The following is a 17393-nucleotide window of genomic DNA, read 5'->3' as shown; positions in this document are numbered from 1 at the left end:
ATAATATGAATCATGTTTTTTAACTCATTTAAGGACTTCATTATCATTGATAAAAGAGAGTATTGTTCTCTTTAAATATGAATAGTTATACTTACAAAATCTATATTGTTGTCAATAATTAAGGAACGTTTTGAGTAAATACTTCTTATAATTACTTTAGATCATTCAAAAAATATATAACACGTGTTTTGATGAATCAAACAAGCTAATAAGAAATTGACAGAGTTAACAAATGTTGTAGTCTTGGATCCTTAAATATTTAAGTTTGAACTCGTGAAGTGTAGATTTATTAACCCATCTCATATTTCGTAATGATTAATTTTGATCAATATATATGTATGCGCGTGCGTGCGTCCGTGTGTTAACCGTATTTAAAATTCTTTTATTCATTCGATTGATTAATTAATATTAACTAATTTTTGTTAACTGATTATAATATTAACTAATATTATAACTATAATATAATTTTAAAAATTTAAATTAAGTCGGTCAAATTTTATCTCTAACGTATAAGAAGTATATGTTCAAAAAAAATTTAGTCATTGACAACACATACACATCCGTACAAACGGAGTTGTTTCAACATGAAACCTCTAAGAATAATAACATTCTCTTCTACCATGGAAGTCATTCAATGAGTTTGAAAAATATAGACTTAAACGTGTTTAATCGCATATCTTTTTAATTTTTTTCCAAATATTATCCTTTTAATTTATGAATAAAGAATATTCAAATGATTCAACCTTAACCTGGCTTGGTTGATTAGGTTAATTTTGCAATAATTAAAGCCATCTTGCTGCCTAAGATTTAGTTTTCTTTTCTAGGGCTATTATTATTTCTTTGCTTGAAAGCAAAGAATGAACCCCTTCACCATGTGAAACATAACTAAACACACTTTGCCCTGATCATTATATACTCTAGACCACCATACTAAAATAATTGATTTTATTTTTCAATATTTAATTTAAATAAATATAATTAATTAAATTATAAGTCAACGAAAAAATACATTAAATTTAATAAAAAAATCAATGAAGATGAGTTCAATATTGGCCACCTAATATGGGTGATTAGTAGGAAAGCATAACAGAAAAAAAATGGAAAGAACACTAATAAAACCAACACTTTGTCATGGTAATATACAACTTCACCTCTGCAAATTTGTTAGTTTTTAGTTGGCCAATCTTGTTCATCTCCATTAAAATAAAACCAAAAACCCACCATTTCTAGATGACTTTAAAAGGGGGAGGAGACGTCAAGTCTTTGCGTTTGCATTTGCATAGAGTTTACGATCATCTCTGTGAATCTGCCATGGAAGAGAGCTCGAGAACTCGAAGCAACATCATCATGAGAAGATCAATCTACACTTTCCTTCAAAACTATCATTATTTCACCACAACAGCAGCGATCCTAGCTTTCCCATACTCACTTTTGATCCTCGTTTCGCAGTTCTCCGTCCCTTATTATCCTCTGTTACCAGCAATCCACAGCCACCTCGAAGCCATTTTTGCGTCGGCCGAGTTGCCGCCCTTGTCGGAATTCTTCACGTTCCTCGGTTTCAAGATTTCCCAGACCATTTCTTCATCGATCTTTGCTCTCCCTTTCACCCTTTCTTTCTTGCTGTTGTCCAAAGCCTCCATTATTCTCCTCCTCAAAAGCAAAAACCCGAAATCCCCACCACCTTGTTTCTCTTCAATTTTTTCTCTTTACAAGCCTCTGTTTTCCACTTTCGTATGCAATTCCTTCCTACTTTTGGCTGCAAATTCGACGGCTTTCTCGAATTTGTTCTTTGGGTTCTCATTATCTTCCAATTGGGTCACCTTCATGTCGGCTGCCGGTGCTGTTGTTTATTCGATGATTCTTGCCAATGCCATTATAGTTTGTAACTTAGCTTTGGTTTCTTCTGGAATGGAGAAATCCGGTGGGTATTTGGCGATTGTAAAGGCTTGTTTTTTTGATAAAGGGGAAGACTTTGACTGCTTTGGCATTGGCGGTGCCTGGGAATCTGGCGTTGGCTGCCATTGAAGCTCTGTTCCATTACCGTGTTGTGAGAGCTTATGGTGGCGGTGGTGATTTCAATGCCTTTTCGATGATTATGGAAGGGTTTTGATTGCTTACTTGTACTCCATTTTTTTGTTCTTGATACTGTTGTGGGTTCCATGTTCTTCAAGAGCTGCAAAACTGGGGTGTTTGGATCGGGAAGGCAGGTATTGTTACAAGATTGAGGTTGTTGCAGAGAAATATGGAAATGCCTATGTAAAGCTGAAGAACATCGAGGATTTCCATAGGTAAAAAGATCAAGTCTTGGGTTTCAAAGCGAAAAGATGAACAAAAATCTGCTAATGTAAATTCATACAAACAAGATTCGTTTTCTGGGAAAATATGGATTCAAAACTCAAACGAGGGGTTCTTTCTTAATAATCCCTTTCGAAATTCTGATACAATTTGTTTTGGAATTTGGGGACCGATTCGTGTGTGCTCAACAAGACTAAATACTGAAGTCATGGGAAAGTTCCATATTATATGCATGCCTTATTAAACTTGAATACAGTGTTTATTAGTGTATCATGTTCGTGTCTAAACAAAGAAACTCTAAACACGATTCTTAGAATATGACTAGACTCCGTAGAAGTTGCGGTGTAAATGGATGGAGCTTGAACGAATAAGGTTATTTTTGTGTTCGTTTGTTTATTTTAAAGGTGTTCATATTAGTGTTTAATATCATGTTCGTGTTCGTTTATTTAATTTAAAATTATCATCTATTTTAAATTTTTTCTATGCATTTTTTTATTGAAAATCTGTTTTATCCCCCTGGAATTTTGATTCACCATTTGTAGGTTTAAGTTCACCTTCTAACATAAAATCTTACGTCCGTCTCTGATGTTTATGTTTATTCGTTTAACGTTCACGAACATGCCCACAACATAGTCATTTAAATGTTGGTAAACATACACGTTTAACGTTTGTGATCGTTTAACATTCATTTATATGTTGTTTATATGTTGGTGAACATGTTCATTTAGAGTTGGCAAACATGTTAATTTGCATGTCAAAATGATAAAACTATGCCACTAGTGTTTAGATTTCTTAAGCTTCATAATTTAAAATCTAAATTTCATAATATATTCAATTTAGTCCTTACATTTATCAATGTTTAAAATGTAAAAAAAATAAAATATAAATGAACTTATAAACGAGCTTATTTATGAATATAAACGAACAAGCCGATAAATGAGCTCATAAACGAACCAAACACACCTTTGTTCATGTTTGTTCGTTTATTAATTAAACATAAAAAATATATTCATACTAGTTTATTTAACTTAACAGACGAACATAAATATAAACATTATACAAACACAGCTCGTTCATCAAACGCTCTATTCATTTACACACCCCCACATAGAGGCTCAAGCATTGAGCTTTAAATTTTGAATCGACCTTGAACTCGAGCTCTCTTACAGCTCCACCTCGAGAAATAGTTAAAATACAAGAGAAGAAACGGACAATTCCATGAATTGCTTCTTGATTGAGGAATGAAACGAAATCACATCCAATGAAACGAAAGAAACCAATAGAGGTTAAAAAATCAGCAGACTATATATTCCGGGTGCTATATTACAGTTACATCAAGAAAGCCCCTCTTCCAATTTCTCTTTTTTCTAAAACCTAACATCCTGTACAACCTCTTCCTATGGAGGGGCCTTTTTCATGGGGGGGGGGAACGAAACAAAAGACTATGTTACAAGAATACAAGATAAAGAATTGAATTCTACACTATGTGGATGGTTAGAGCTTTGTACACTATATGTCTTCATGGTACAGTACTGGGTCTCACCGGCTTCTACGATTCCACAGGCATCCATTTTGATGCCGAAACAAATACGACAAGATGAATGATGGAAGATGAAAAGAAATCATTCATCACCAGGACTTGCCGGTCCACCCAGTTTAGGATTCAGAAAATAATGCTAGAAGGGTCATAGCAGTTACCTTGATAGCGTGCATTTTAAACCTCTGGCTACTCTACTCATAACCCACTCTATGCGAAGTTCGGTCCGACTACTCCAAAAGGAATTTCACTGAATTATTCGTAGTTATGTGATTTGGATATCTTCCCATTGAAAATGTCTCCCGAAACCTTATGCATAATTCAAGTGGCCTGAAAGCCCCGTTTACGACACCTCTGAAGGCATGAAATAGGAGGCACATCAAAAGTCCTCGAGAAGCAGCGGTTCCTGTAATTCAGTCATACTCATCGGCACGGGTATCTGCTGATTGGAAGGAGCTTACTATCTTGTAGGAATAGAGAAACTGATTTTCAACTATTTTGCACCCTTCCTTTTAAGGTTGGTTGCCTTGGCTTTCTCCATTTCAGCCTCCTTCTCGGCTTTCTTCCTGTCCAGTTCAGCCTGTTTAACATTCTCTTCATGTGCTTTCCGAAACAACCTCACGAAATTTAAGAGCGTTGCAGTAACTGCATTGATCAATACAGGTCAGATTTGACCAACTTCACATCACTGTATAAAACTAGTATACAACATCAAATTTGACCGGTTCAACTTCAAATAACTTATAGATTATTCAGACTCGAGTGTGAGTATCAGTATGGATGCGTCAGACACAGATATGTGCAATTTCTTTCAAGATTTTTATGTATTTGGAAAGTCTTTCAGAGTATCATATCCCATACCCATATCCAGATGTGGATAAGGCACGGATAATTCAAGAAAACTAGAAAGGAGCAACATAGCAAATCACCGTATAGAACTAGTATACTGTGAGGAACATCTTTATTTAGAAAATAAAGAGAACCCTAACTAGGATTGTGATTTTGGTTTTTCAAAATTTGCAAATTCAAACTCGACTCAAACTTGATTCGAATAATTCGAAATTCGAGAAAAAGAAAGTTCAATTTTTTAATCAAATCGAGTTTTTCTCACCCCTAAATAAAAACAACGGCTTTAAATTGTCTTTTATACCTTTTCCCCAATTTTTCATATTTGGTTATTCAACTTATTTTATTGATTATAGTTTAACTTCCAGAAAATTTTAGCCCATTGACCATATGAGGACTGATATTTATTTCCATTTCATGTGGGTGGGGGAAGGGGGGAGGAATAGAAAAAGGGGGTTTAGTGTGGTGTGAAGGTTGGAGAAAAAGCAAAGAAAGAAAGCTGAATAAAATGCCTTCTAATATTCTTACTAAGAACATAGTAGTGAAGGCATAATCTATCTTAACCAAAACTCGGGTGCGAGTGTCGACAACTACACACCCAACATGGGCATGTTCAATTTTTTTTCATGTATATGGAGTTTCAAATCCCCAAACTAGAGGTTCCATGGGCCAGTCCAGACCGGATCATGACATTATTTTTAAATTTTCCAGACTCGACCTGACCCTGTGACCCACTTAAATAACCCATATTAAATTTAAATAAAAATCCTTTTAAATTATTTAAATAAAGTTTGAGTCGGACTGGGGGAGCCATCTCGTGGACAGGTCTATCCCATACCTATATCTGGATATGCAGCGTACGGTGTCCGATATAAGTATTCAAGAAAAACAAAGAGGCAGAGCAACAAAGGTCATAATAAGTATAGAGGTATAACTATAGAATCTACCTTGCTCAAATGGGCATCGGGCAGGATCCTCACCAAAATAGAGTGCAAGTGCATCTGCATTTCTACCCTGCCCACCAAAAAGTTGAAAGAACCTAAATGATTGAACATAATAAAGAGTTGGACAACAATGCATGATGTATCAACGAGAATGTTGACAGTTGGAAATTTACCACCATAGAATATAGATTTGTTAAGGACACCACCTCGGTCTCAGCAACAGAAATAAATTCCTTTAATGTCTGGATTAAAACAAGAAAAAAGAAATGTTTAGAAAAATGAAAGCATTCCGAAGATAAATGAAAAAGCAATTGATAGTGTTAGAAGTAGGTGACAATGCTACATAACAGATGATCACACCAATGCACCAGAAAACAATATAAAACCCAATGACGTTCAAATGGAAAGGACTGCCATGTAAGATCAAAGAACATTATCCGAAGGAACGTTCAAAACAGAGTATGATTTCTATCCATAGAAATTCTGACTTTCCACTATATTTACAATAATCACTTGTGCTGCAAAACTAATGCCTTTGCATGTTAAACTTTTAGGGGCATTACATGTTTACATACAATTTCCCTTATTGCATTCTATAAAATAGTTACACATGCAAAGGATGAAATAAAGGAAAGCTAGGCCTAGTAGCCAATCAGGAACTTCATCAATAGTCAACAAATAGAATATGATTGAATACAATAGTTGAATGGGGTAAGATACAGTGAAGACAATGCAACAAACCTAGTATAGCTACGTTGAATCATAAAAAGAAATGAAACAATTACGTACCTTCCGGAAAACATCAGATACAGGACCATCATTTTCAGAGGCAACCAGCTCCTGCTTAACCTTTTCTAATCCCTTAATTATAGCTTGCATTTCTTCTGCTAAAGATTTTAATTGTATCTGCGCAGGAGGGAAGACTTCAAACTAATATAGCATCATCAAACTACAAACCTAAAATGCTAAAAGACTGATGGAAACCTTAGTTGCAGCTTCAAGGCTAACAAATTCAAGGTGAAAATCCAGAAGTGTGGGGGCCTTGGCAGCTAGGACCTGAGCAAAAATAAACAGAGTTGAGACTCGATTCAAATTGACAGTTGCTGGTTGCATCAGAAACAAGTCTTCCAGTAGTAACATGACATATAAACTGGGCGTAAAACATAATTCAGGCAAATATTACATGAATCAGAATGAGCTTAATAACACCAGAGTAAAAGAAAAATTAGTGAACAAACCTTGCAAAGATAATGCATAAGTGTCATCTTGCTGGTAGCAGCACGTGTATCTGTGAGCTTTAGAAGACTGTCCAACTTAAATCCAACAGCAGAACCTGTATAAATGTAAATAGTTTGGAACTTCATATTAAAGTAACATGCAACAATTAAAAGATTTTCACCAACTCAAATCTGAACGGTTGATCAGCATTGAATGCACAAATATATAAATATAAATAAAAATAAAAAGAGGCAACACTTTGAACTAGTAGCTTTGGCAAGACACAAAAAAACAAAACTGGAACTAGTAGCATAAGAAGGAATAAAGCGGTGATGCATCAAGTAAACAAAATAGAAGACATAATTTTGGAAGCTGGACGTAAAACGACATATATGCATAACCCAATTAGAGTTCTAGATATTGATGAGGATGCATAGATGACTGCACCATTTAAGCATTCTTCTTTTGATTTGGATTTAAATACATGCCTTAGGAATCACATTTCTTTTTTTTTCTTTTTTTTAAATGCCAAGTTAGTATACATCTATGAAATTTAGAAACAACATAAACACCAAGATTCTAAGACGCCAGGCAACCTCAAAGATTAAGACAAACTAGGAACTAATGTGAGAAGTTTAGAAAAGCATATTAACTTTTCTTCTTACATCCAAGTAACATTTGGCATTTCTTCTAAAGAAGAGGAAGTTAGCGTGTGGGATTGTAAACTAAGCCTTAACAGCATCAACTATCAGAAATGATAAGCATAAACTGTGTATATGCCCCAAGACTATTCATATCAACAAGATTTCCAGTTTGAGATGCGGTAATGCCGTAAAATAATGTAATGTAACCTCACTTGAAACAAAGTATGTAAACACAAAAGCACGTATTATTCACATAAATGAGTCTAGGCAAACATCAAAGTAATACATTATGTGTTTAGCTTGTAGCTCTCTTCTCTACACAATGTTTTTTCATAAGCTGCAGTTCTAGCATTAAAGATAGAAACCAAAAGGAAAATTAAGCATGACACATACCCCTTGCGGTTCCTTGGTTCAATGTATTTCCCAGATAAAGAATTTTCTTCAAGATCTCCTTTAATTTAAGGGAATTCCGTACCTAAATAACCAATATAGAAGTAGTAAGACAAAGAATATACAAAAAGTGCAGTCAAGTCGCTTCAGAGATACTAATGATGTACCTCATTACATGCAGAATTTACAGTGTTTAAGCTCTTTTTAAATTCAGAAATCTGCAGGTGGTAAAAAAGTTAGAGGACACATGTCAAAGACTGGATTCAATAAAGCAAAAAGATCAAATCAGATTAACTAAGGAGATACCACCAAACCTGAGAACCGAACTGAATCTTGAAGGAAAACACTCTTAATTTTGATTCCACTCGTGGCACTTTCATCAGCTCCAAAAAGTACTGAAAAAAAGTTCAAAGCCAGTTAGTATTTATACGATTTTGCAAGATGGATCCAATGAAAGACGTAACAGGAAAAGTATCCAGGAACTAATTGTGTTAGCCAGAGTTTCTTCATAAAATAAATACCAGTCATTATCAGGTATTTTCTACAAATCTCATTGTTCTCTAGTGATTTACTTTTTATCTTTTTGATGTCAGATCAACCAAATAGCCTCTTGCACTTCCATTCACTGATACCTACTTAATAAAAATTAGGAGCATAGAAGCACAGGAGCTTTGTCAAGGGTAATTTTTCCCTGGAACATCCTTATATTTCTCTTCCTCCAAAAAAACCACAAAATCAAGTGAGGGATAAATCTATCAGTCTCCTAACCATATAATCATATATCCAAGACCTCATTCCTTTCCAAGAGAAGCATGCACCAACGTTGAGCAAAATGCATGGGGTGCAAAAATATTAAATGGTCATAATTTAGAAGTGAAGACAAAGGGAAAACAAATGTCAGAAGACTGCATTTGCAACAGGACAATTGCTATGCAACCATCAATCACTCTACCAATATAAAACACCCAAGTCAAACAATTTGACGAAGTTAGAAGATATGGCCAGAGGAAATTTTGCAGACCTGTTCACACTTCCCTAGACTCTCCTTGTCACCAGTGTAGCCCTAAAAAATCACATAGATAGTAAATCAACATCAAAGAAGAAAAAACTCAAAATGATAAAAGGATTCCTACCCTGATAATAAAAACAGTTTCGAATAGCTTAAAATTCAATACTGATCTAAGTATATGCTAAAGCTTCACCTTTAGAAGTTCCATTTCCTCTTTAGTTGGGCAAAATTTTATGAGATTTTCCACTTGATCAACATCTAATACTTTATCATCCATTGCTAGTACTGCAGCCTGAGAAAATAGATGGCAGCTATAAATGGCTAATAAACAAATAAATTGAAAACATTTGATTAAAATTAAGAAGAAAATGGAAAACGAGGAAGATAAAGAGGATCAATTCAAAGAAAATCCCATTTTCTTCCATGCATCCACTAATTTAGTCAAATATAGCATGAGAATCTAAGTAGCGTACACCAAGATGTAATATACTGAAGAAGCCAATGATCCTAAGGAGACCACCTCCTTGAGCACTTAAGTGCAAGTGTGCAACCACTAGTAAATAACATGAATCAAGTAAACTTTTTTCTTGCTCATATATATTACGGGGAAAAGTAAAGCTGCCATATTCCAAGTTCACATCAGTATTGATGATCATATAATACACTTCCTCTATTTGTGTTTAAATCCAGCTTACCATCATATCAGAAAGTGGCATCTTAACTTTAGTGAGCATAATTTCAGTGTTGTTGGCCCTCCTCAAGTCAATCTACAATCCAATAAAAAATGGTCAATGATGAGATCAAAGAAGGGTTAAATAGGAATCACAGTGATGGTCCTATAAAGTTCGACGAATGTAATACACAAACTTTTTTACATTTTAGCATTTCTAGGTGTTCTAGTAATCCTGAAGAGGGTTTTTAACGAGGCCTCCACTTCTTATGAAAAAAAAAGGAAAGGTAGTTTTACATCAATTCTATGACCCAACCCAAGAATACAGAAAAACATAAGAACATCAGCGATAGAAATCACGGAGAATGTACCTAGTCCCAATAGAACTTCGTAATGGTTAGAGCTTGAATCTCAGAATGGTATACCTAGTCCCAACAGGACCTCCTAGTGGCTAGAGCTTGGATCTCAGAATGGGATTTATGGGATCAAGAGGATCACCTCCCCTTGCATTGTCAAAATACTTAAGTCCCCCCCCCCAAAAAAAATAAAGGATATATATTGAATAAAACCTCATTAATATCATCAACTTGTAGCTTTTTTTGGAACAAAAAAAGAAGAAGTGCATATCATTAATGCATAGTCAAAATACTTATGTTCCCCCAAAAATAAAGGATGTATATAGAATAAAGCTTCATTAATACCATCAAGTTGTAGCTTTTTCTTTGGAATAAAAAGAGAACTGTATATCATTAGTTCGAACCAAAAGACAAAGACTAGAAATCCTTTTCTCATGAAAACATAGAATCCTGTACTGTATGTTTAAAATAATGAATTCTTTGATTTCTAATAGTGTGAATCTTGTTCATTCAGTCTAAGGTGATTCAGTAACAGTACTACAATCACCGACAAAGAAACATGTATATGGTTTATTCAAAAATAAAGAAATAAACTCCAGATTACCAAGTGAACTTTTCCAGGCTTTGATCCAGCCGATTTGAGTTGTCCTCCAGATTTACCCCCAGCATCAGCAGGTTTAGGAACAACAGAAGAGAAAAGAGTCTCAATCTCCGACACATCAAATTCAGGTGCACTGGGAAAGAAGGCAATGTCAACAAATACAAATTGGAAATATATAATGTCATGGAATCTTAGCATAAATATCTAGTCAGAATTTATCAATTATATAGGTGAACCATACAAAAGGGGTAAAAATCAGTATAAGATATAATACATTTGAGGCTCTCCATATCTTTGCAATTCTTCCCATAAGCTTCCTTGAACTGCCCTTGTAACCTTGCTCCAGTGTAATGGTTTTAAGGAAGATCTCCGAGGTGCTGCTGCCCCAGGACGCGACAGCCCACGCCCTCTTCCTCTCACATCAACTGCTCTAGCACCCCCTGGTGGAGGCGGAGGTGCACCACAAGGAGCTCCAGGTGGAGCTGGTGGGCCAAGAGCTCGACCTCCAAGTGGAGGCGGTGGAGGTGGTCTTCCACCTGGAGGAGGTGGAGGAGCACTACGCATAGGAGGTGGGGGCGGTGCAGGCGCTCCACGCATAGGAGGTGGGGGCGGTGCAGGCGCTCCACGCATAGGAGGTGGAGGCGGTGTTGGCACTCCACGCATGGGAGGTGGGGGTGGTGCAGGCGCTCCTCGCACAGGAGGTGGGAGTGGTGCCAGTGATCCATGGGAAGGTGGAGGTGGAGGGGGTGGTGCTCCACGTGGAGGAGGAGGTGGTGGTGGTGGTGCTTGATGTGGCGGAGGAGGTGGAGGTGGCACTCCACGAGAAAGGGAAGGAGGTGGAGGGGCACCAGACATTAACGGGGGTGGTGGAGGTGGGGCACCAGACATCAATGGGGGAGGAGGAGGGGGTGGTGGTGCTCGATGCGGGGGAGGAGGTGGCACTCCACGCGAAGGAGTAAGTGTTGGAGGAGGGGAACCAGACATCAATGTGGGTTGTGGAGGTGGGGCAGTAGACTTCAATGAGGGCAGTGGAGGTGGAGGTGGAGGGGCAGGTGGTTTCAATGGGGGTGGTGGTGGAGGTGGAGGAGGTGCGGTAGTAGACTTCCATGCAGATGGTGTAGGCGGCGGCAGTGGTGGAGAAGCCCCATGATGAGGAGGCACTGGTGGAGGCGGGGGAGCTGGAGCTCTAGGCAATGGAGGGGGCGGGGGTGGAGGAGGGGCTGACAGCGTTCCATGCATGAAGGATGGAGTCATAGCACCTGGAAATGGTGGAGGAGGGGGAGTGGGAGGAGGAACATTACCAGGTTTTGATGTGCTTGACTTGACAGGAATAATGTGAGGAGGTGAACATGCTACACTAGGGGCATCTGAAAAATACCCAGATTTCCAAGGTGGTGGAGCTGGAGGAGGAGGCAAAACCAGTTCGGCAGCCTGCTTTCTAGAAAATGGGGGAGGCGGGGGAGGAGGAGGAGGTGGTGGCGCCGGTTGAGATGGTGAGTGTTTAGGTGGAGAGCTAGGTGGAACAGACACTGATTGCTGCAGACCAGTAGTTGATGCTGGAATTATTGGAGTTGTGGATATTTCTTTTGGAGAGTCAGTACCCTTCAAAGGCTCAAACGTCTCACTGTTTTGCTCAGATGAAACATCCTTCAATACCAAAGCTCCAGTAGAGCCTTCTATATTGGAACCTGAATCTAATTCCGTCAAAGATGTGATACTGGAAAGTACAGGTGGTGCACTATTATATCTTGACGGTGGGTATGACACAAGCATTGGCTTAACATGAGAGGCATTGTTAGGAGGGATCCACCGAGATATGATATTAGGCTTTGCTTGTCTTGTAGGAGGGGCCTGAGGTTCTAGTTGATCACTCTTTGGTTTCACCAGAACAGAATCTAAATCTGGTTCAGGGTCAGGTGCAGCCTGTTTCTTTGAAGCATGCATTAGTTCCTCAGGTTTAGGTTGCGAAACGTCAGGTTTCAAGCTTTGCTCAAACATCTTAAACGACTTCTTCGGCGGAATAGTATTGTCTCTGTTTCCCTTATCTTCTATCTCTTCTAATTTGTCAATCACATCTTCTATAACTTCCCTGGTTTCTCTAGCTCTTGGCACATCAGCAGTAAATACCACTGAATCAATCTTCATGTCTCCATCATCAATTGCTATATCTTTCACTGTATTGATGTCAGAATTAATCTTATCTAATTTGTAGTTCACGTCATCCACTGCTATGTCCTTCACTGCATCTATACTAGAATACACCGTTGCATCCTGTTTATGAATCCCATCATCTGACGCACAATCTTGAAATGTAGGAGGATCCACATCCTCCCTCCAGACATCTTTCTGATCTGGTTTGTTGTGAGGAACTATCGAACTGCTGTCATTCACCTTTCCTTCCACCGCATCGATTGCATTGCTGAAGATCTCTTCAACCTCGAAAAATTCCTCTGGTGAAACACTTTCTAACTCACTCCCATATTCACTTGCTACTACTCTAGTGAGACCAGGTACAACAGCATCCGGATCCATAAAAAGTACCTGATAAAGATATAAGTACAATTCAACTCCTAGAGCTTGAGAAAAGAAAAAAATCGCAGTAAATATTTTCAGCCTACCTCTGCTCTGAAGTCCTTTGGAAATTGATCCTTGGCATCCCACAATACATCAATCTCATCACGGTATAACATTAAAATACTTGCTCGAACAAACGCTGTGTGGAACATAACTCTGAAGATCATCTCTTCCCGTACCAAATCTTCATCCAAATGAATGCACTCAAGCACAATATCCCCTTGAATACGGCAATGAATATCCATTTTCACCAATGCACACTCTTCCTGCAGAAAAACCTTATAAGAACATCCTGAATTTTGGGCATTTTAACTTTTTAGTTTCAATTGTGAGAGTAAGGCAACACCTTTAGAAAGTGACGAATTTGTTTTTCCTTCTTTGAAGTTGTAAACAGAAGCTTGGAACTTCGGTTGGCTGGTGTTTTCGGGTCCTGGCCATAAACACGGACAACTGGTCTGCACCCTTTTCTCCCTTCAAAGAGTGGAAGAACTCTAAGAATTAGGCAATCCAAAAATAGCGGTGTATCTGAGGGAGGCCAATCAGAACCCAAATTTCTTCTAGAAATATACTGAAGATATCTCAACTGGGAAGGCTGAGGGTTCAAAGGAGAAAGAAGCTGCAGAAGGTCCCGAGGAGCTTGCTTGTAGATCATTTCAAGAGTCTTCTGCTCACCAGTGTACTGTTTGCGATATAACAGAAGACCAGCAAGCATGAAAGCAAGTATGGGCCATCCCCCTCTTTCACAGTGCATCAAAAGCACATTCTGCTGTCCTTCCAATGACAACCAACTTTCACTCGATCGAAGAAAGTGGTGAATCATTTCAAGCGGCAGCAGCGGACATCCCTCATATTGCCGTGGGTAGTCCATAACAGTCATATCGTATTGAGTTAAAATGTCTGATACTTGGCTACGCTTCTCCCCTTCTCTGAAATTAAATACCATGAAAGAAGCATCAGGAAAATGGTCTTGTAGCTGCGCCACAATGCCACCCATGTACACCTTGTACTCATCTTCTTGCAACACATCCGTGGAGAAGCAACAGTCAAATACTGCAAAGCAACCAACCCGGAAGTTGAAACAAATAAGCAATTACTAACCATATGCCATCAAAAAGCAAAGCATCATTTACCAAGTTATTCAGTGTAAACTGTAAAGTTCCTTCCAAATGTTCACAAGATGATAAAAGCAAATTAGAGTTCCAAACAAAAATATCCATACCAAAAAAATGGTATTCAAACTCAATGCATTGATAAGAGACAGAGAGAGAGAATATCAGTTTCTTAGCTCCAAGTGATTTTGTAACAAACTTCAAAAGCAAATAAACTACTAATTCTACTTCAAGGCAACTAAGCCGCCCAATTTCAGCTCATCGCCCCAACAACCATGAAAACAAACAAGCTAAAAATCCGCCGAGTTTCTTAACTGTAATAAATTAACCCAAAATAAACCAACAAATCCCTAAAAATCAGGGAATTTAGCATTGCATTGTCCACATAAATCAACTTCAACAAAAAAGATATCGAACTACGAATTTTGAACACAAACATTCCTAAACAGAATCAGAGAACTAAAAAACTCGTCACCATTGGCACTTCTCGGGTAGAATAAAGATGGTTGCCACAATTTAAAGCTTAATCGAACAATAACAAATTAAGAAGAAAAGGAATACTAAGGATGAAAATGCTACCGTAGACTCGTTCTGAGATCTCGAGAAGCCGATCCGGCGGCTTCCGGTAAAACAGTCGTCTGAAAAGCGCCATCTGATGGCGCTTTAACTCCCCCGATCGGATCCAAAACTATTTTTTTCTTTCAATCACCACCAATCTGCTGAACTTTCTATTTGATCCTCCACCATTTCAACAAAACCAGCACAGATCCTCGATTCAGATTCTCAAATTCAATGATAACTTCCGTTACTCGTCAATAATTGAACCAACTCCGACGTCAAACCAAGCGCAATTATCCGTCAAAACCCTCTCCAAAACTCAATAAATTGTTTCCAAAATGAAAAACAAAGCTTTGTTGCCAAAGAATTGTACAAAATAATAGAGTCACTTTCCCAAAAAGAAAAATAAACTAAATTAGAGTAAATAATAAAACTTTGAGGGAAAGTTTGGTGCAGATTAAAAAAATTTAAAAAAATCAAAGGGAAAAAGTATGAGACAAGTGACAGTAGGCGATCAAAGAAGGTGGGGATTATGATGAAAAACAAATAAAGAAAATGAAATCTTCAGATTACAGAACCGATAGCCGTAATAAAATTTTATATTTTATTAGGAGAATGAAAAAGAGTAGACTGAAAGGGAAAATTACTCCTTGGACGGTTGGACCCGGGTTTTTATTACTTACGTGTACTCCACGTGGACCTCATTTGATAAAAACAACTTTTAGTCATTCAGTTTGCTAGACTTCTCAATTTGGTCCCTGAACGTTTTTATCTATACTAATCTTTGAATTTTAATTTTTAGTTCATTTTTAATTGTTTTGATAATGCGACCAAATGTTAGAGTGTCATACCGTCAAATTAAAAGGAAAAGTTGTTAAATTTAAAAATCAAGATGAACTAAAATAAAATTTAAGGAGTAAATTAAGAAATTAGTACAAATCAAAATAAATTTAAAATATTAAATTAAAATAATTGTCAAGTTGAAAACTCAAAAGTTACTTTATCCTTTAAAGTAGTTATAACTTTAATTACCGCGAGTGATTAAGATTTTAACGGCGAAAAAAAATTAATTTTTACTATATCTAGAAAAAAAAAAGGGGAATTTTGAGAGAAAGATACGATGGGGAAGAGAGATAACGATTATATATTCCTGAAAAAGGAAGTTTAGTTTTAATATTATTGAATTTGACTAAATTCAAAAAATTTAAAGTTACATTTGACTTGATTTGAAAAATTATCGAATTTAATTTAAACTTGAAATAAAAAAATTGAAGTTCGACTAGACTCAAAAATTTGTAAACTTAAAATTTTTAACTCGACTTGAAATAAAAAAAAGTGAAGCTCAACTTGAGCTCAAAAAATTTAAACTCGAAATATTCTTAGACTTCACTCGAATCAAGCTCAAACTCTAGTTCGAATTTGAACCTTAAGTAGATGAAAGTCTTATATTTTATTTAAAACAAAACGACATATAAATAATTATTAATAATTTAATTTTAAAATTTTAAGTTTCTTGTAAGCTTTTTAAGTTAGATATCAAATAACTCGTTAAGAATTCGAGTCGAATTCGATCTTAAATTGAATTTATTCGATTTGAATATTAACTGAACTAACTTTAATGGAATCAAACTCAAATAACTCATAATCTCTCTTATCTCATTTATAATCCCTTCTTTAAAGGAAAGTTATTTTAGTAATGTTTTTTTAAGTAAAAGCCGCTTGAATTTTTTTTCCTAATATCTATTTACTAGCTAAATTAATTTTATTTAAATTTATCATAAGAGTAATCTCTCAGATAAAGAAATTAATCTTATATATCTGAAAAATGTACTAAATTTAATTTAATTTTATCAACCTCTGCATTCTTATTGATGTTTACCTCCCTTTGTTTGTGTCTCAAGTTTTATTTTCTTTGATTTTCTTTACCTTATTATCTTACCCGACTTTCTATCTTGACACGAATAATAACGAAAATTACAATTAAAATAATATCAGTTTCCAATTTTCAGCACTTAATTTTCAAAAATAATGAAACAGTCACTAATTTATTCTTTTATAACAAATAAATCACTTGATTGTTGATTACTCTATTATTAGAAAATCGACGTGTTATGTTGGACAACTGAATTGTACTATTTGACCATGTTGACACCCTTTAACTTTTAACTCATGTTTTGACCAACCTCATTGACACCTTAAAAAAAAAATTATAAGAGATGATGGACCTATTTCCTCGTAACCTTGAGCGTTAAAATAATGTTAGAAAAATGTGATCATTTAATCCATTTTTTAAAGATGTCTATGTGGATGCTCATAGTAATATTCAAAAGTCAAAGGATTTCAAGATGGTCAAATAGTGCCAAATCAGTCCCCTAAACATGTCACATCAGTTTTATGTTAATTGGGTAACGACCGTTAATGGTCGAATGACTGTTCTGTTACTTTCAAGATTTTAATATTAAATACGAAAACTTACTCATATTTTGATGACCATAAAATGTAGTTTGCCCTTAATTTTTTTAGTAGCTTTGTTCGTTATCATTAACGGCAGCATCAGTGCTTACGTGGCCCAGTTTGGTCGAAATGTGTCCACAAGAATCAGCTGCGTCTCAGCTTATTTAATGTATCTACTACAACCATTT

General features: G+C 36.5%; 2 protein-coding genes across 6 annotated transcripts; one reads left to right on the top strand and one right to left on the bottom strand.

Annotated features, from left to right (window-relative positions):
• The first annotated feature begins 1230 nt into the window (after nt 1–1230).
• Nucleotides 1231–2292, top strand: LOC120215774. The gene is made up of 3 exons (XM_039213347.1): nt 1231–1878; nt 1964–2103; nt 2172–2292. Exons 1-3 carry the CDS (start codon nt 1231–1233, stop codon nt 2290–2292), a joined length of 909 nt encoding a protein of 302 aa, XP_039069278.1.
• A 1295-nt stretch (nt 2293–3587) lies between these two features.
• LOC120215963 (formin-like protein 20) lies at nt 3588–15194 on the bottom strand. Of its 5 annotated transcripts, XM_039213489.1 has the most exons (17): nt 14773–15192; nt 13431–14134; nt 13129–13350; nt 10785–13051; nt 10514–10643; nt 9579–9650; nt 9077–9175; nt 8896–8937; nt 8189–8269; nt 8042–8092; nt 7878–7959; nt 6861–6955; nt 6607–6678; nt 6412–6528; nt 5796–5864; nt 5626–5692; nt 3590–4477 (listed from the first exon to the last, which is right to left on the bottom strand). In XM_039213489.1, exons 1-17 carry the CDS (start codon nt 14843–14845, stop codon nt 4326–4328), a joined length of 4395 nt encoding a protein of 1464 aa, XP_039069420.1. In that variant the 5' UTR covers nt 14846–15192; the 3' UTR covers nt 3590–4325. The 5 variants fall into 5 exon arrangements, 3 of the variants coding, with proteins under 3 accessions (XP_039069421.1, XP_039069420.1, XP_039069422.1); XM_039213490.1 differs by lacking the exon at nt 5796–5864 and having other exon boundaries at nt 3588–4477; XM_039213491.1 differs by lacking the exons at nt 13431–14134; nt 14773–15192 and having other exon boundaries at nt 3592–4477; nt 10785–13007; nt 13129–13336.
• Nucleotides 15195–17393: the final 2199 nt, after the last annotated feature.

This window comes from Hibiscus syriacus, unplaced genomic scaffold (assembly GCF_006381635.1).
Source record: "Hibiscus syriacus cultivar Baekdansim isolate YM2019G1 unplaced genomic scaffold, ASM638163v2 tig00110156_pilon, whole genome shotgun sequence".
NCBI classification, from domain to species: Eukaryota; Viridiplantae; Streptophyta; class Magnoliopsida; order Malvales; family Malvaceae; genus Hibiscus; species Hibiscus syriacus.
Note: the sequence above shows the minus strand (reverse complement) of the source record. Positions and strands in the feature narration are given on the sequence as shown.